The 17,884-nt window shown below is 40.6% G+C and overlaps 1 protein-coding gene across 2 annotated transcripts in view; it reads left to right on the forward strand.

Moving 5' to 3' along the window:
• Window positions 1-6,365, forward strand: part of FGL1 (fibrinogen like 1) — a 53,927-nt gene extending 47,562 nt beyond the window's left edge. For both annotated transcript variants that reach the window (XM_027529884.1, XM_027529883.1), the window contains exons 6-8: window positions 434-522; window positions 791-978; window positions 6,000-6,365. In XM_027529884.1, coding sequence (XP_027385685.1) covers window positions 434-522; window positions 791-978; window positions 6,000-6,159 — 437 coding nt within the window. In that variant the 3' untranslated portion in view covers window positions 6,160-6,365. The remainder of the gene's footprint in view (window positions 1-433; window positions 523-790; window positions 979-5,999) is intronic.
• The last annotated feature ends 11,519 nt before the right edge of the window (window positions 6,366-17,884 follow it).

The raw sequence follows: 17,884 nt of genomic DNA on the forward strand, positions 1-17,884 counted from the left end.
AATACAATGGAGTCACTGTTTATTCTTTGAAAGCTGCCTCATGGTAGAAGGAAATGGTCTAAGTAAAATAGAGCCACAAACTGTTTTTAAGCCTCAGTAAGGACTGATGCTAAAGCTGAAACTCCAGTACTTTGGCCACCTCATGCAAAGAGTTGACTCATTGGAAAAGACTCTAATGCTGGGAGGGATTGGGGGCAGGAGGAGAAGGGGACGACAGAGGATGAGATGGCTGGATGGCATCACTGACTTGATGGACGTGAGTCTGAGTGAACTCCGGGTGTTGGTGATGGACAGGGAGGCCTGGCGTGCTGCGATTCATGGGGTCGCAAAGAGTCAGACACGACTGAGCGACTGAACTGAACTGAACTGAAGTAAATGTCATCTCATACATTAAAAAAAAAACCCTACAATTTCTGTTTTTTCCCTTTCCTAGGAGATTACACATTAAAAATCGACCTTGCAGATTTTGAGAAAAATAGCCGTTATGCTCAATATAAAAATTTCAAAGTTGGAGATGAAAAGGTACTAACATTTTCAAATACATATCACCACAAATTAATGTGTAAAACATACAATATAAAACCCAAAGTCAGGGGAAACAAAAATCTGTGATAGAGCCTGATCTTTTATTTATTACATAAGCCTGTTTTTAAAATAGTAATAGAGAAACCCAGGTGGGCTACACTCCATGGGGTCACAAGGAGTCAGACACTACTGAGTGACTGAACACACACATACACATACACAAAATAGTAACAACTGATCATGGAAATCGCCTCTTTTTCTTTAGAATTCCTATGATTTACATATTGGGGAATATTCTGGAACCGCTGGAGACTCCCTTACTGGAAATTTTCATCCTGAAGTGCAATGGTGGGCCAGTCACCAAAGAATGAAATTCAGCACGTGGGACAGAGACAACGACAACTACGAAGGGAACTGTGCGAAAGAGGATCAGTCTGGCTGGTGGTTTAACAGGTTTGATGTTTCTTTTTTTTTTTTTTTTTAAAGCAATAAGACATCTTTATTTATCTCCTACCTATCTGACTGGTAAAGATTAAAGAAAGTCATATAAATATAGGAAACAAGACACTGTCAAACTTAACTGACTGCAGTTGAAACTAGTACAACCTTTGTAAAACCAATTAAGAAAAATAATCAAAAATCTTTTTTAAAATACCTTGACCCCCAGAATCGCCCCTGCTGGGAACCGGACAAGTAAGAAAAATGCTTGTACAAGATGGTTCACCTAAGATTTGTTTATAATAGAAAATCCAAATGTCCAGTGCTAAGAGAATGATCAGATATGTAAGGAAATGCTCTGTAACCATTTGAAATTCTGAGCAACATCTATAGTCACAGAAAGATGTGTTACTTTGTGATTTAGGAAAAATGTGGCTTATATAACAATACATGCTCTACACGCAATATGATTTTTTTTAATGTGTATAATTGTCTATTTAGTTTTTCTTTTTTTTTTTTTTTTTTTTTGGTTTTTTCTCCAATTTTATTTTATTTTTAAACTTTACATAATTGTATTAGTTTTGCCAAATATCAAAATGAATCCGCCACAGGTATACATGTGTTCCCCATCCTGAACCCTCCTCCCTCCTCCCTCCCCATACCATCCCTCTGGGCCGTCCCAGTGCACCAGCCCCAAGCATCCAGCATCATGCATCGAACCTGGACTGGCAACTCGTTTCCCACATGATACTTTACATGTTTCATTGCCATTCTGTTTAAGAAACAGGTTTGATGTTTCTTAAACACAGTTGCAATTGCATTGATGATATCTGACTGCTGCTGCTGCTGCTAAGTCGCTTCAGTCATGTCCGACTCTGTGTGACCCCATAGACGGCACCTCACCAGGCTCCCCCGTCCCTGGGATTCTCCAGGCAAGAACACTGGAGTGGGTTGCCATTTCCTTCTCCAATGCATGAAAGTGAAAAGTGAAAGTGAAGTTGCTCAGTCGTGTCCAACTCTTAGCGACCCCATGGACTTCAGCCTACCAAGCTCCTCCGTCCATGAGACTTTCCAGGCAAGAGTACTGGAGTGGGTTGCCATTGTCTTCTCCAGATATCTGACTGGTGGGCATTAATTAAAACGTATGCAGGAGTGTTGGTCTGCTTTGTAATACTGGTATTATTAAGTAATCATCCTTATTAGAATCTTTCAGTAATGAAGTAGCTTTGAGGATTTGTTCACTGTGTACCTTAGTCAAGCTTGAAAGATACGTCATAGAGAAAAATCAAACTACTGCTTTCATAAAAATTGTTTGCAAATGGAGTTACGGGTGAGTTATCATAGTGGGTCACAAATTGACGCAAAGAAATACAGAGCATTTTCGACATTCTAATAACCAGGTAGCTCTTCACCTTCTCCTAGCATGTTATTATAAATTTTTCTGTGTAATACTGTTTTACATTTACTGTGACTTTTTTAAAATCATTCAACCCAAGCTCCTCTCAATGCATAAATTTCCTCTAACATTCCTGAAACCTAATTCTATCTTCTGGTTGAATACTCCAATGTTCCTTTATCAGCAAATTCATTCCATTTTTGATTGTACTAAATCAGTTTTTCTTTTTTTAATCTTTTTTTGTGTATTGAAAATTTTATGGGGGTGCTGCACTGTGGGGCCTGTAGGATCTTAGTTCCCTGACCAGGGACTGAGCCCAGGCCCCCAGCACTGGAAGCACAGAGTTTTAACCACTGAACCACCAGGGAAGTCCGCTATGTCAGCTTTTCTTCATTTTCTTGTATTAACCTGAAATCTTGCTTCTTATTACTTTGTCAGTTTTTTTCCTCAGTAGTTACAGAGTAACTGTATTCTTTTTCAACATAACTCTTCGGGTCTGGGTAAGAAAATATTTACTGTGCTCCTCGACGTTTTCTCTTCTTTAACTATTCATTAACATTTCATTCCTTTAACTATTCTTCACCCAGGATGATTTCCAGACAGTACCTTTTGTTGTCATCACAAAGTTAAGGCAGGAATGGAAAAATTCAGTCATTCTTTAAAATAACCTGATAAGCCCACTATGTCTACAAAGCAGTTGTGTTCAACAGTTACGCCATACATGGGCTTTTTTTTTTTTTTTTTCTTTAGTACATGGCCTTTGAACATCTCCTTTTGTCTTTAGAAGACAAAATATCTGGACACTTAAACATTCCATTACAGAATCCTTCGTGAGTATGTCTGGAGTGCTGAGTTTTCCGTGTAATTGAGGACTAATCATTTAAATTCCACAATCTAAATTTTAACATTTTTTCATTACGTAAATACTTTTTAAGTATTTACATAAAGAATCCTCCATCTTTTTAAGTGGAGGTATACCAGACATAGATCTATTTTCTATAAAATCATGAGAATCCTCCTTATGAACATCTTGAGTTATTATGATGTGCTGATTTTAGAGTCATAAATTCTATGGAGGTACAGTTAGCTGTATATAGTGTGGAATATCAAATTGAATATATAAACACTATTTTATCTGGATTTTGCTTTTTTCAAAGTTTGAGTCCATTTAAATTTTGGTCATTTGTAAAGGAAGTGGAACATACACAGCAGTGAGAGGGGAGAGAAAACCAAAGTTATCTTTCCTACTTAACAGATCAAACAAAGGTGGTGACGATCTTTTTCCCTTATGGTTTTCTCGTTCTCTTTAAAACTGTATTTATCACCTTCTCTTTATCCTCCTTTTTCTTCCCCTTTCCCTCTAAGTTAGCATTATGTAAGAGTTATCAACATTATGTAAAACTTGTCTATAATTCACAAAGTCTCAAGCACCCCTTAATGTAACAGAATTCCATACATGGAAATAACAACCACATTGGTTAATATTAGCAGATCAAAACCAAGTACCCACCCAATTAAATGATAAGTGGCACACAGTTCAACGTGGAATAATAAATGATTTACTTGACTTTAAAGATAGGAGTTCAGGGAAGACAAAGAAAGGCAATTCAGTTGCTGGAGCCACCCAAGGAAGCTCCATTATCCTTGGAGTCAAATGAAATCATGCAGGTGGAAAGTCAGAAAAGCTGAAGAGAAAGCCAACTGTTCCAGCAGCTCAGTGCTACTTCTTCCATGCCTGCCTCTGCTATGGTTTAACTCCATCATCCTCTTCCTCCTTATTCTTGTTTTGTTCTTATTTTTCTCCTGTCCCATAGTTCTTCCAATTTACATAAACTCTTGGCATTTCTAAGTTTTACCCACCTACTAGGCATTCCTTCTCATCATAGCAAACCAATCACTGAGCGTTGCGTTGATGTCTTCTCTTCTTTACCAATGTAGCATCTCATGTGTGTGCACAAGGCTACTTCTTCACCAAGGGAGCCCCAACAATCTCCCAACCTAGCCTCAAGTCCAGGCTGTTCTAGAACCTGAAAGATGCTGGGAAAAAGTGGTCTTAGAATTGCTAAGGTTTGCTATGTTGACCAGAGTCAGCTTCCTAACAGGATTCAAATCACAGACTAAATAGAAAAATATTAATATATATAGTAGATATCTCTAGGAAGATAGAATATGTCAAAATATGTATTTGGGAGGCTCAGTCTAGAGTATTTTCTCTTTTGCCATTACTTTCCATGCAGTTTTAAAAACATAACAGGCTCTTAACACTTGAAGATTTAGCATACATGGTTTTGATTAGTTACATCAATTTAAATTAGGAGGACTGTGGGGACAATTAGCAGGAAAGAATTATGAGGGCTTGTAAGTGAGGCTAGTCAACCACTCAACATTGACGGGTAAATTACATGCTTACTTTGACTCAGTAATTCAGGCACTTTCCATAGATTTTTAGAACTATTCTTTTGCATGTTCCTCTATGTCCCAGTGTCTGAAATCTTTTCATTGGTTGTAGCAATAAAGAAATATATAGTAACTAATTTAATAACAGTACCCAGAAAATTATCGCCTACTCTTCGTTTAGCCATATTAGGAGCAAAATGTACAGATCCCAAAGAGGAAGGGGGACATTTTAAGATTTATGATAACCTAACCAGTGTATCTTGGTTGGAACAATATAGGTAAAAATAATAAACTCTGCAATTAAGACAGATGATCATTAGTTGATACTAGAAAACTTTAAATCATGGTTTGGGTTTTGTTTCTTTACCCCTTTGAGGTTAAAATAATTGATATACTGGTGACTCAAGAGGGAGGAAGGGAATTGAAATTATGAAAGCTAAGTCTTGGCAGCAGATGGATGAACATTTTAAGTGTAAATTATACAGGGAAGCTGGCAAATGGAGCAGCGCACCACACCCATACCACTCTGGCTAAGGCTCAGGCTTACCAGGTCATGCTTTTGTTTGCTTGTTTTTCTTTCTTCCTTCCTTCCTGCCTCTCTCTCTCCCTCTCTCATTTCCTTCCTTTCTTTCTCATTTAAAGTCTGTTAAGAACAGAGCTACTTTTTTTTTTAATCAATATAAGTGGGACTTCATAGTGGTCCAGAGGCTAAGACTTCGCACTCCCAATGCAGGGGGCCCTGGGTTTGGTCTCTGGTCAGGGAACTAGATCCCACATGCTGCAAGAGTGGGGTTTTGCATTGCTGCAATGACAATCAAAGATTCTGCATGTTGAAACTAAGATCAGGTGCAGCCAGATATAAATAAATAAATACTCTATAAGTGGCCTGGGTTTTATCCTGAGAGTTGTTATGGTACTAAAACCCACCAGTTTAAAATACTCATGTTGTAGAAATCTCTTGGCTTTTGGAAACTGCTAAATATTCTCTTATCCAAAAACAGCACAGGAAATTCCCTGGCAGTCCAATGGTTAGGCCTCTGTGCAATCACTCCCAAGGGCACGGGTTCAGTCCCTGGTTGGGGAATTAAAATCCCATAAGCCACAAGGGATAGCCCCCCCTCAAAAAAAGAAAAAATGGCAGAATTCTTGGTTAAAATATTTTCAGCCATTTGATCACAGAATAAGGGTTTCAAAGGATATTTTTCTAGTCTGATTGCTTCGTGTTTATTTTTCCTCCCACTAGGTGTCACTCTGCAAACCTGAATGGCTTCTACCACAAGGGTCCCTACACCGCTAAAACGGACAATGGGATTGTCTGGCACACCTGGCATGGATGGTGGTATTCCTTGAAATCTGTGGTTATGAAAATTAGGCCAAATGATTTCATTCCAAATATTGTTTAATTGTCCCTGCTGGAGTTTCAGTTCTGCAGTTTATCTTGGTTTAAGTGATTTGAAAAATGTAGCAAATCTGAATATTCACATGTATGATGATGGCAATTGTTATGTGCACTACTTTTCTTTCTCACTTTTCTTACTTCAGGTACTTTCCATACAGCAAATATGTGATAATTACCAAATAAATGTAGATTATATTAATATCTATTGAATTGCTGTGTGCAAAGGGCTCTGATAAGAGATGATGAGCAAAATATAAAATCATACAGTATATACATTACTTGGGAGACAACATAGCATAGATATATAATAAATTACATATGAATACAGTTTAAAAAATACATGAAAAAAGTTTAGGAAATGATGGATGGCCAAATCAGCTGCCTGGATGGTAAATATTATGAGTTAGCAATGAACTCAGGTGTCTCACTGCACATTAGAACCTTAAAATACAACCCAGGATCTTAATCACTATGGAACACTCTCTCATATTTTTTGGATGTTTATGTAGACTATACGCTTCTTTCAGAATCCTCATTTTAATTCTTTTATCAATCTTGTAAGGCATTATTGTTGCTGTTGTTTAGTTGCCAAGTTATGTCCGACTCTTTGTGACCCTATGGGCTGTAACCCACCAGGCTCCTCTGTCCATAGGGTTACCCAGGCAAGAATACTGGAGTGGGTTGCCATTCCCTTCTACAGGGGATCTTCCCGACCCAGGGCTCAAGCCCATATCTCTTGCATTGGCAGGCAGACCACTGAGCCACCAGGAAAGCCCAGGCATTATTATCCCCACTTAACAGAGCTGAGAACTTATGGATCTAAGACGGTTTGATTGCTTAACAATTACAAAACTAATAAGTAGGGGAACAAGGACTCAAATCCAAGTCTTCTGATGCAAAATCAAATACTTTGCATCCAGGCTACGGCTTCTGCCAGCCTGTGTCAGACACAGAAGATATACTTCAAGTCCACATGAAGCTCAGTTTTTTAGCTAAAGATATACACTAAACCATAGATCTTCCCTGTACCTCAGATGGTAAAGAAGTTGCCTGCAATGCAGGAGATCTGAGTTCGATCCCTAGGTCAGGAAGATCCTCTGGAGAAGGGAATGGTGATCCACTCCAGTATTCTTGCCTGGAGAATCCCATGGACAGAGGAGTTTGTTGGCCTACAGTTCGTGGGGTCACAAAGAGTTGGACTCGACGAGCGACTAACACTGCTACTGCTATCCACCAGCCATACAATCACAGAAATGTAAATAATTCTAAAAGCTGATAAGTAAGAAGGAAAAAATGTGTGCCTGGGAGATGTGTAGTAGGGAACATGACCTGGTTCAGAGGAGAGGGGCCAGAGAAGTTTCCTGGAGGAATGAACTTTTTAAACCGAGAGCTTTTTTTGTTTTCTTTAATATGTTTTCATTTCTTTGGCTGTGTCGGGTCTTCGTTGCGGCATGTGGGATCTTCACTGTGGCATGGGCTCTAGAGCACAGGCTCAGTAGTTGTGGTACAAGGGCTTTGTCGCCCCTTGGCATGTGGAATCTTAGTTCCTCAACCAGGGATCAAATCCGAGTCCCCTGAATTAAAAGGTGGATTCTTAACCATTGGACGACCAGGGAAGTCCCTGAGATCTTTTCACTAGGTGTGTGTGTGGGAGATCATTGTAGGAAGAAAGAAATCCTTGTGTAAAGTACACAAAGCAAGAAAGTACATGGAAACATAGAGAGTATATTTGCTGCTGCTAAGTCGCTTCAGTCGTGTCCGACTCTGTGCGACCCCATAGACCACAGCCCACCAGGCTCCCCTGTCCCTGGGATTCTCCAGGCAAGAACACTGGAGTGGGTTGCCATTTCCTTCTCTAATGCATGAAAGTGAAAAGTGAAAGTCAAGTCGCTCAGTCGTGTCCAACTCTTAGTGACCCCATGGACTGCAGCCCATCAGGCTCCTCCATCCATGGGATTTTCCAGGCAAGAGTACTGGAGTGGGGTGCCATTGCCTTTTGGTGATCCTTAATTCCTTAAACCAAGGTTTCTGCCACCTAATATCTGTGTGACCTTGGATAGGCTACTTAACTCCGCTGAGCCTCAGTAATCTCATCCATAAAGTGAAGATTATAACAGTGCCTGCCTCTTTGGATTGGGTTGAGGATTACATAAGTACTTAGAATAGTGCCTTGCACAAAACAATCAGAAAGACGTAGGTGTGATTATTAGTGAAATAGGCATTAGGGGACAATAAAAATAGATGTCTTGAAATAATGAGTCACGTAAAGACGTTAAAATTAGTCGTACTTTCTCTCTAAACGGTGTTTCCCAAAGCAGTGCTTCTCAAACTTTAATGTCACACCAGCCACCTGGGCATCTTGTTAAAGTGATTCTGGGGTGGGGCCTAAGATGTGAGTTTAACAAGTTTCCAGGTGATGAATATTGAGGAATCTGGTCTAGGGATCACATTTTGAACCGTAAGGGTGTACAGAACCACGGGCTTGCTTGGTGGCTCAGTGGCAAAAAATCTGCCTGCCAATGCAGGAGATTCGGGTTCAGTTCCTGAGTTGGAAAGATCCCCTGAAGTAGGAAATGGCAACCCACTCCAGTATTCTTGCCTTGGAAATCCCATGGACAGAGTAGCCAGGAGGGCTACAGTCCATGGGGCCGCAAGAGAGTCGGACACGAATTAGCGACTAAACAACAAAAACAGGAAACTATAGTTCTGTGAGATAGTAATAGTTAATATAAGAAGAAAAGGGCTCTATCAAATGTATTTAGGAGATGATATAGTAAACAAAATTCAACAGATTTCTTCTCTTGAGTATTTCTCGGGTCCTGTAATACTCTTAGGTACATGCTAAAGTTCCAACAGGAACATACAGTCCTCCTCCTCTTCCCTTTCCAAGGTTTCAGTTACCCACAGTCAATCATGGTATGAACATTTTAAACAGAAAATTTCAGAAATAAACTATGTGTTATTGATAAATTATGTAACTTCTGATTAACGAGATGAAATCTTGCGCCGATCTGCTCTGGCCCTTGCAGGACGTAAATCTTCCCTTTATCTGGAGTCTCTTACCTGTTACTTAGTAGCCACCTCAGTATCAGATCAACTGGGTATCAGGATACTTTTGTTCAAGCGACCCTTCCTTTACTTCATAATGACACCCTAAGTGCAAGGGTGGTGATGCTTGCAGTTCGGATTTGCCAAAGAGGAGTTATAAAGTGCTTCCTTTAACTGAAAGGTGAAAATTCTCAATCAGAAAGCAAAAGAAGTCATATGCTAGAGTTGCTAAAGTCTACAGTAAGACCTCATCTCCTTTCTGTGAAATTGTGAGCAAGGAAAAAGAAATTTGTGCTAGTTTTGCTGTTGCATCTCAAACTGCAAAAGTCAGCCACAGAGTGTGGTAAGTGCTTAGTTAAAATGGAAAAGACAGTAAATTAATACAATAAAATATTTGCAGGGAGAGGGAGAAAAGAGACCATGCTCACATAACTTTTATTAGTGTTCAGTTCAGTTCAGTTCAGTTGCTCAGTCATGTCTGACTCTTTGCGACCCCATGAACTGTAGCACGCCAGGCCTCCCTGTCCATCACCAACTCCCGGAGTTCACTCAGACTCACATCCATCGAGTCGGTGATGCCATCCAGCCATCTCATCCTCTGTCGTCCCCTTCTCCTCCTGCCCCCAATCCCTCCCAGCATCAGAGTCTTTTCCAATGAGTCAACTCAGGTGGCCAAAGTACTGGAGTTTCAGCTTCAGCATCATTCCTTCCAAAGAAATCCCAGGGCTGATCTCCTTCAGAATGGACTGGTTGGATCTCCTTGCAGTCCAAGGGACTCTCAAGAGTCTTCTCCAACACCACAGTTTAAAAGCATCAATTCTTCGGCACTCAGCCTTCTTCACAGTCCAACTCTCACATCCATACATGACCACAGGAAAAACCATAGCCTTGACTAGACGAACCTTTGTTGGCAAAGTAATGTCTCTGTTTTTGAATATGCTGTCTAGGTTGTTCATAACTTTCCTTCCAAGGAGTAAGCGTCTTTTAATTTCATGGCTACAGTCACCATCTGTAGTGATTCTGGAGCCCAGAAAAATAAAGTCTGACACTGTTTCCACTGTTTCCCCATCTATTTCCCATGAAGTGATGGGACCGGATGCCATGATCTTTGTTTTCTGAATGTTGAGCTTTAAGCCAACTTTTTCACTCTCCACTTTCACTTTCATCAAGAGGCTTTTGAGTTCCTCTTCACTTTCTGCCATAAGGGTGGTGTCAGCTGCATATCTGAGGTTATTGATATTTCTCCCAGCAATCTTGATTCCAGCTTGTGTTTCTTCCAGTCCAGCATTTCTCATGATGTACTCTGCATGTAGGTTAAATAAACAGGGTGACAATATACAGCCTTGACATACTCCTTTTCCTATTTGGAACCAGTCTGTTGTTCCATGTCCAGTTCTAACTGTTGCTTCCTGACCTGCATACAAATTTCTCAAGAGGCAGATCAGGTGTTCTGGTATTCCCATCTCTTTCAGAATTTTCCACAGTTGTTGTGATCCACACAGTCAAAGGCTTTGGCATAGTCAATAAAGCAGAAATAGATGTTTTTCTGGAACTCTCTTGCTTTTTCCATGATCCAGCAGATGTTGGCAATTTGATATCTGGTTCCTGTGCCTTTTCTAAAACCAGCTTGAACATCAGAAAGTTCACGGTTCACATATTGCTGAAGCCTGGCTTGGAGAATTTTGAGCATTACTTTTCTAGCGTGTGAGATGAGTGCAATTGTGCAGTAGCTTGAGCATTCTTTGGCATTGCCTTTCTTTGGGATTGGAATGAAAACTGACCTTTTCCATTGCTGTGGCCACTGCTGAGTTTTCCAAATTTGCTGGCATATTGAGTGCAGCCCTTTCACAGCATCGTCTTTCAGGATTTGAAATAGCTCAACTGGAATTCCCTCACCTCCACTAGCTTTGTTCATAGTGATGCTTTCTAAGGCCCACTTGACTTCACATTCCAGGATGTCTGGCTCTAGGTCAGTGATCACACCATCGTGATTATTAGTGTATCATTATTTCATTGTTTGTTGTTTAGTCACTCAGTCATGTATGATGCTTTGTGACCCCATGGACTGCAGGACACCAGGCTTCCCTGTCTTTCACTATCTCCCAGAGTTTGCTTAAACTCATGTCCATTAAATCGGTGATGCAACACAACCATCTCAACCTCTGTCGTCCCCTTCTTCTGCCCTCAATCTTTCCCAACATCAGGGTCTTTTCCAATAAATCGACTCTTTGCATCAGGTGGCCAAACTATTGGAGCTTCAGCTTCAGTGTCAATCCTTCCAATGATTATTTAGGGTTGATTTCCTTTAGGATTGACTGGTTTGATCTCCTTGCAGTCCAAAGGACTCTTCAAGAGTCTTCTCCAGCACCACAATTTGAAGGCATCAATTCTTTGGTGCTCAGCCTTCTCTGTGGTCCAACTCTCACATCTATAAATGACTACTGGAAAAACCATAGCTGTGATCTATACTGATCTTTGTCAGCAAAGTGATATCTCTGCTTTTTAATATTCTGTATAGATTTGTTGCAGCTTTCCTGCCAAGGAGCAACTGTCTTAATTTCATGGCTGCAGTCACCATCTGCTGTGATTGTGGAGTCCAAGAAAGTAAAATCTGTCACTGTTTTCACTTTTTCCCCTTCTATTTGCTATGAAGTGATGGGACTGGATGCCATGATCTTAGTTTTTGAATGCTGAGTTTTAAGGCAGCTCTTTCACTCGCCTCTTTGACCCTCATCAAGAGGCTCTTTAGTTCCTCTTTGCTTTCTGCCATTAGAGTGGTATCATCTGTATATCTGAGGTTGTTGATATTTCTCCTGGCAATCTTGATTCCAGCCTGTGATTCATCCAGCCTGGCATTGTGCATGATGTACTCTGCACAGAAGTTAAATAAGCACATGTATGGATGTGAGAGTTGGACTGTGAAGAAGGCTGAGCACTGAAGAATTGATGCTTTTGAACTGTGGTGTTGGAGAAGACTCTTGAGAGTCCCTTGGACTGCAAGGAGATCCAACCAGTCCATTCTGAAGGAGATCAGCCCTGGGATTTCCTTGGAAGGAATGATGCTGAAGCTGAAACTCCAGTACTTTGGCCACCTCATGCGAAGAGTTGACTCATTGGAAAAGACTCTGATGCTGGGAGGGATTGGGGGTAGGAGGAGAAGGGGACGACAGAGGATGAGATGGCTGGATGGCATCACTGACTTGATGGACGTGAGTCTGAGTGAACTCCGGGAGTTGGTGATGGACAGGGAGGCCTGGCGTGCTGCGATTCATGGGGTGGCAAAGAGTCGGACATGACTGAGCAACTGATCTGATCTGACAATATACAGCTTTGACGTAATCCTTTCCCAATTTGGAACCAATCTGTTGTTCCATGTCTGGTTTTAGCTGTTGCTTCTTGACCTGCATACAGGTTTCTCAGGAGACAGGTCAGGTGGCCTGGTATTCCCATCTCTTTAAGAATTTTCCACAGTTTGTTGTGGTCCATACATAGGTTTTAGCATAGTCAACAAAGCAGAAGTAGATGTTTTTCTGGAATTCCCTTGCTTTCTCTATGATCCAACGAATGTTGTTATTAATCTCTTAGTGAAGTGAAAGTGAAGACGCTCAGTCATGTCCGACTCTTTGCGACCCCCGTGGACTGTAGCCTACCAGGCTTCTCTGTCCATGGGATTTTTCAGGAAAGAATACTGGAATGGGTTTCCATTTCCTTCTCCAGGGGATCTTCCTGACTCAGTGATTGAACCCGGGTCTCCTGCATTGTAGGCAGACACTTTACCCTCTGAGCCACCAGGGAAGCCCGTTAATCTCTTACTATGCCTCATTTATAAATTAAACTTAATCATCGATATGTATGTATAAGAAAAAAAAATACATAGAGTTCAGTATTATCCACGGTTTTAGGCATCCATGAGGGTCTTTGAACATATTCCCTGCAGATAAGCAGGGGAAACCACTTTTGTGTTCTTAGATCTAGTTAGGAGTATGTTCTGACTGAGCGACTTCACTTTGACTTTTCACTTTCATGCATTGGAGAAGGAAATGGCAACCCACTCCAGTGTTCTTGCCTGGAGAATCCTAGGGACGGGGGAGCCTGGTGGGCTGCCGTCTATGGGGTCGTACAGAGTCAGACACGATTGAAGTGACTTAGCAGCAGCAGCAGCATCGAGTGTGTTCAGCTGCAAGATGTTAATCACTTGATTATGGAAGTCCAGACAAACGGGGACATGTCCCTCTTATGTAACAGGAACTCAGGAGGTAGGAGGTTGCTGGCCTTGGTTCAGTGCTCTGCAGTGTGGAAGCTGATATCTCTGCCACTCACTTTGCCCTTCCTTCAGAATCTCAGGTTTTCTACTGCAGTTTCTGCTTTGAGTCCCTGTTGAAAGCAGGAAGAAGGGAGGATTTATTTATCTTCTTATTTATGCCTTATTGGCTTAATAAAGCATAAATAGACCTCAGTTTATGCCTTATTAGCCAGAATTGCGTCATGTAGTTATTCTAGCTGAAAGTAAGATTATTAGGGAGATTCTTTTATTTTATAGTTACTAGAATGTACAGGCAAGAGAAGTATCTGCCATGGTTCCTGAACTTTTTAAAACTTATTTTATTATAGTTGATTTACAATGTTGTGTTAATTTCTGCCATGCAGCAAAGTGATTCAGAGTTATGCATATAGATACATTCTTTTTCATATTCTTTTCCATGATGGTTTATCACAGAGTATTGAATATAGTTTCCTGGGCTATATAATAGGACCTTGTTTATCCATTCTATGTATGAGTTTGCATCTTCTAATCCTAGACTCCCACATCCTTCCCCCATCCCACCTTTCCCTTTGGCAACCACAAGTCTGCTCTTTCTGTGATTCTATTTCATAGATTACTGAACTTTTTTTTAAAAAATGCAGTCTTGAGGGAACAGTGTTCCATAGATCATACTTTGCGAAGGTATAAATAATGGGACACCAGTGGCAATTTAAAATATGGGTATTATTTGCTCAAGTAATAGCATAAAGACCTCATGCAATTAGGAGATCAAAAGAAGAAAAGCTTTTAAAGGAGAGAAAAATGATTTTACAGACAAGTGGGAGGGGAGCTAAACAAATATCGTGTTACATAAATCTCAGTGTAATAATTTTTCAATGCAGAGGGAATGAAAAACAATTTTAATGCCATAAAAAGATGGAAGAGAAAGAGTTCTAATGAAAAACCTTTGGATATAGTGCTAATGTTATTTAAACTTAAGTGTCCTTAAGCCCATTTCAATGGACTAGTCTGGGAGAATAGCCAGAGGGCGGAAATAAAAGCAGATAGAGAAGATAGGCTATTTGAGTTTAGATGTGAGAGAGGGAAATTAGACTTATTTACCTGAAGTCAGACAGTAAAAGCATCTGCCTACAGTGCGGGAGACCTGGGTTCGACCCCTGGGTCGGGAAGATCCCCTGGAGAAGGCAATGGCACCCCACTCCAGTATTCTTGCCTGGAAAATCCCATGGATGGAGGAGCCTGGTGGGCTGCAGTCCACGGGGTCATGAAGAGTCGGACACGACTGAGCGACTTCACTGCTACTACTACCTGAAGTCAAAACCCCAGAAATACCCCATTCTGAAACCAGTTCCTCAAATAATTTACTGTTAGAGGGTTATTTGCTAGACTTTACCACTTTTTAAAAATGTTTATTAATTTTTTAATTGAAGGAGAATTGCTTTACAGAATTTTGTTGTTTTCTGTCAAACCTCAACATGAATCAGCCATAGATATTCATATATCTCCTTCCTTTTGAACCTCCCTCCCATCTCCCTCCCCATCCTAAAATTGCAAATATATTTTAATTTACATCAGGTGATTGTATTATGGCCAAGAGTTGTTTTGTTTTTTTAAATAAAGCAAAGTAGAATAAAATGCAAGAATACTGAATACCTGACATCATTGTAGAAGAGTTTTCCACCAGAAGATGAATGATACTTTTAAGAAAAGGAGGGTAGGGAGGTGTTCCTTAAAGTACCAACTTCACAAGTTTGCCCAAGATCTATAATTTCAACAAGGATGTAAATAATAAAATTAAGATCCCACCATACAGCCCATAATCTATGGTTCAGCCAGCACGAAATTAATCGGGAAGAAAGACAAGTCAACACACAGGCAGTTAGTCTATTCCAAGCGATAATCAAGATGGTTTAATGTTATCTATTGTCCCAAAAGATTGCAATGTGACTGTCTGGAGTTTAAATTTTATCTTTGCTTTTTTCTATGACAAATTACATCTCTGTGCTGAGTGTTCTTATCTCTAAAGTATTAATAACAATATAGCTACCCTATAGTAGTGTTGTGAGGATTAAATGAGGTATACTATGCTGGGCACATACTAAGTGCTCCATAAATATTTACTATGATAACAGTGGTGATGCTAGTGAAGAAGAGGAAGATAAAAAAGGAATATGGGAATTTCCCTGGCTGTCTAGTGGTTAATACTCTGCACTCCCAGTGCAGAGGACACAGACTTGATCCCTGGTCAGGGAACTAAGATCCTGCATGCTCCACTGCATGGCCAAAAATAAAAAAATAAATAATGTATTTTTTAAAAGATAATTGGCAAAGTCATCAAAAGTTTCTTTAAAAAAGGAATGTGGTAATGGCGAACTAGAGTCCTGTGTGACCTTCACCTAAAGCTGAAGGTGTGAGAAGACAGAGGTTCTCCAGACAGGGTGTAGATACAGTGAGTTATGTCCCTGGGTAAGTTGTATCTTTTTTAAAAGCTCTGCAGTCCAGGTTCTTTATAGAATCTAAAATACTAAAAAGTGAGAGAATGAAACCTGGTTTACAGATTCTTAATAGAATTTAAAATACTAAAAAGTGAGAGAATGAAACCTGATCCAGTGGTCTCTACAGAGGGCTGGGGTGGGGAAGGGTCTTTGATTTTGACAGTGTGCCTTGGGGTCACTTCAGAGAACAGGAAGTTTTCGTCTTTCATTTTTCATTCGACACAGCTGTGTTTTGTTTGTTTGTTTGTTTTTGTTTTTAATCTAGTCTCTGTATTTGGGTTCCACATATGTGGTTTTGTTTGTTTTCCCTGGGTCGGGAAGATCCCCTGGAGAAGGAAATGGCAACCCACTCCAGTATTCTGGCCTGGAGAATCCCATGGATGGAGGAGCCTGGTGGGCTACAGTCCACAGGGTTGCAAAGAGTTTGACACAACTGAGCAACCTCACTTCACTTTGTTTGTTTGGAAAGGAAAGAAAGCTTATTGTCTCTCAAACAAGGTTTAGATCTGTTCCTTTTTTCAGATTCAGGAAGAAGTTTACTGCATTTTGCAGAGGACAGGTCTTTCTGGGAAAGGACTTAGTTACTCCCTGGATTCAGGTGAGTTAAGAAGTATTATAATCCCAAGACTGTACCCTGTGTTCTAATGAATATCAGCACTTCCTTTAGAACACTGCCTTCTAAAGCCTGTGCACTCAGTAAATACTACACTCTATGGTGGGTAAGTTCATGACAAGCTGCCACATTTACAAGAGGATAAAAGAGCAAATTAGGCATTCAGTCATGCCAACTTGGTCTCAGGGAGAAAATGACACCGGGTATTGTCTTTTTAGCTTCACTCCTTGGGTGTTGGCACCGTTTGCAGTTTCTAGGCCTTTCTAATTATAGATGTGCTTCATAACATTGTCCCGACCTGCACCTCTAACAACAATATTCAGCACTTTAAGATTATCAAAGATCATTCCAGCTTGAACTAATTAATTCATATAATCCAACCATCTGGGACAGATAGTACTATTATCCAGGTTTTATAGACACAGAAAACTTCAAAAGAGGTTTATGCAAGGTCATATAGTAACTGGAATGAGGCCAGGAGTATATCTTAAAAGAACTAGTTTTCTAGTTCATTCAGAGACGACCTTACACAGTTGGATTTAGGGGTAGTGTGATTTTTTTTTCTTTCTTCACGGTGTTGAACAGATACTCCTTTGTTGGATACTAGCTCACTCTCTGGTTTCTGCTGTGGCTTCTCTCCCAGAAGGAATGATTAAACCCTTAGGAATGATCATGCACGTCATAATTCTTTGGAATACCAGGTAGTTTGGGAGCTCATAAAGGTGGCTTGGAGAAGGCAGTGGCACCCCACTCCAGCACTCTTGCCTGGAAAATCCCATGGACGGAGGAGCCTGGTGGGTTGCAGTCCATGGGGTCGAGAAGAGTCAGACACAACTGAGCGACTTCACTTTGACTTTTCACTTTCATGCATTGGAGAAGGAAATGGCAACCCACTCCAATGTTCTTGCCTGGAGAATCCCAGGGACGGGGGAGCCTGGTGGGGTGCCGTCTATGGGGTCGCACAGAGTCGGACACGACTGAAGCGACTTAGCAGCAGCAGCAGCAGCAGCAGTAAAGGTGGCTAACACATGCCAGCTGTTTCATCTCTTTTGCTCTTCTCCTGTAATTACACCCACTCTATCTCTTCAGTTGAGGGATACTGAAACTTGGAGCTCTTGAAATGTAAAATGAAACCTCAGAAAAGTCAGCTAGTTATGAAGGCTTCTCTTTCCTTTTCTAGTGACCAGCTAACTAACTGAGATCCTTAGGAATCTCACACTCTTCAAAGAAGGCCCTCAAGAGATAATACCATCTTTTTAATCATGAGTTTTTTAAAAAAGATAAAAATAACTTATGTTTTCCAAGTTAG

The sequence above is a fragment of the Bos indicus x Bos taurus genome, chromosome 27 (genome assembly GCF_003369695.1).
Source record: "Bos indicus x Bos taurus breed Angus x Brahman F1 hybrid chromosome 27, Bos_hybrid_MaternalHap_v2.0, whole genome shotgun sequence".
Taxonomy (NCBI): domain Eukaryota; kingdom Metazoa; phylum Chordata; class Mammalia; order Artiodactyla; family Bovidae; genus Bos; species Bos indicus x Bos taurus.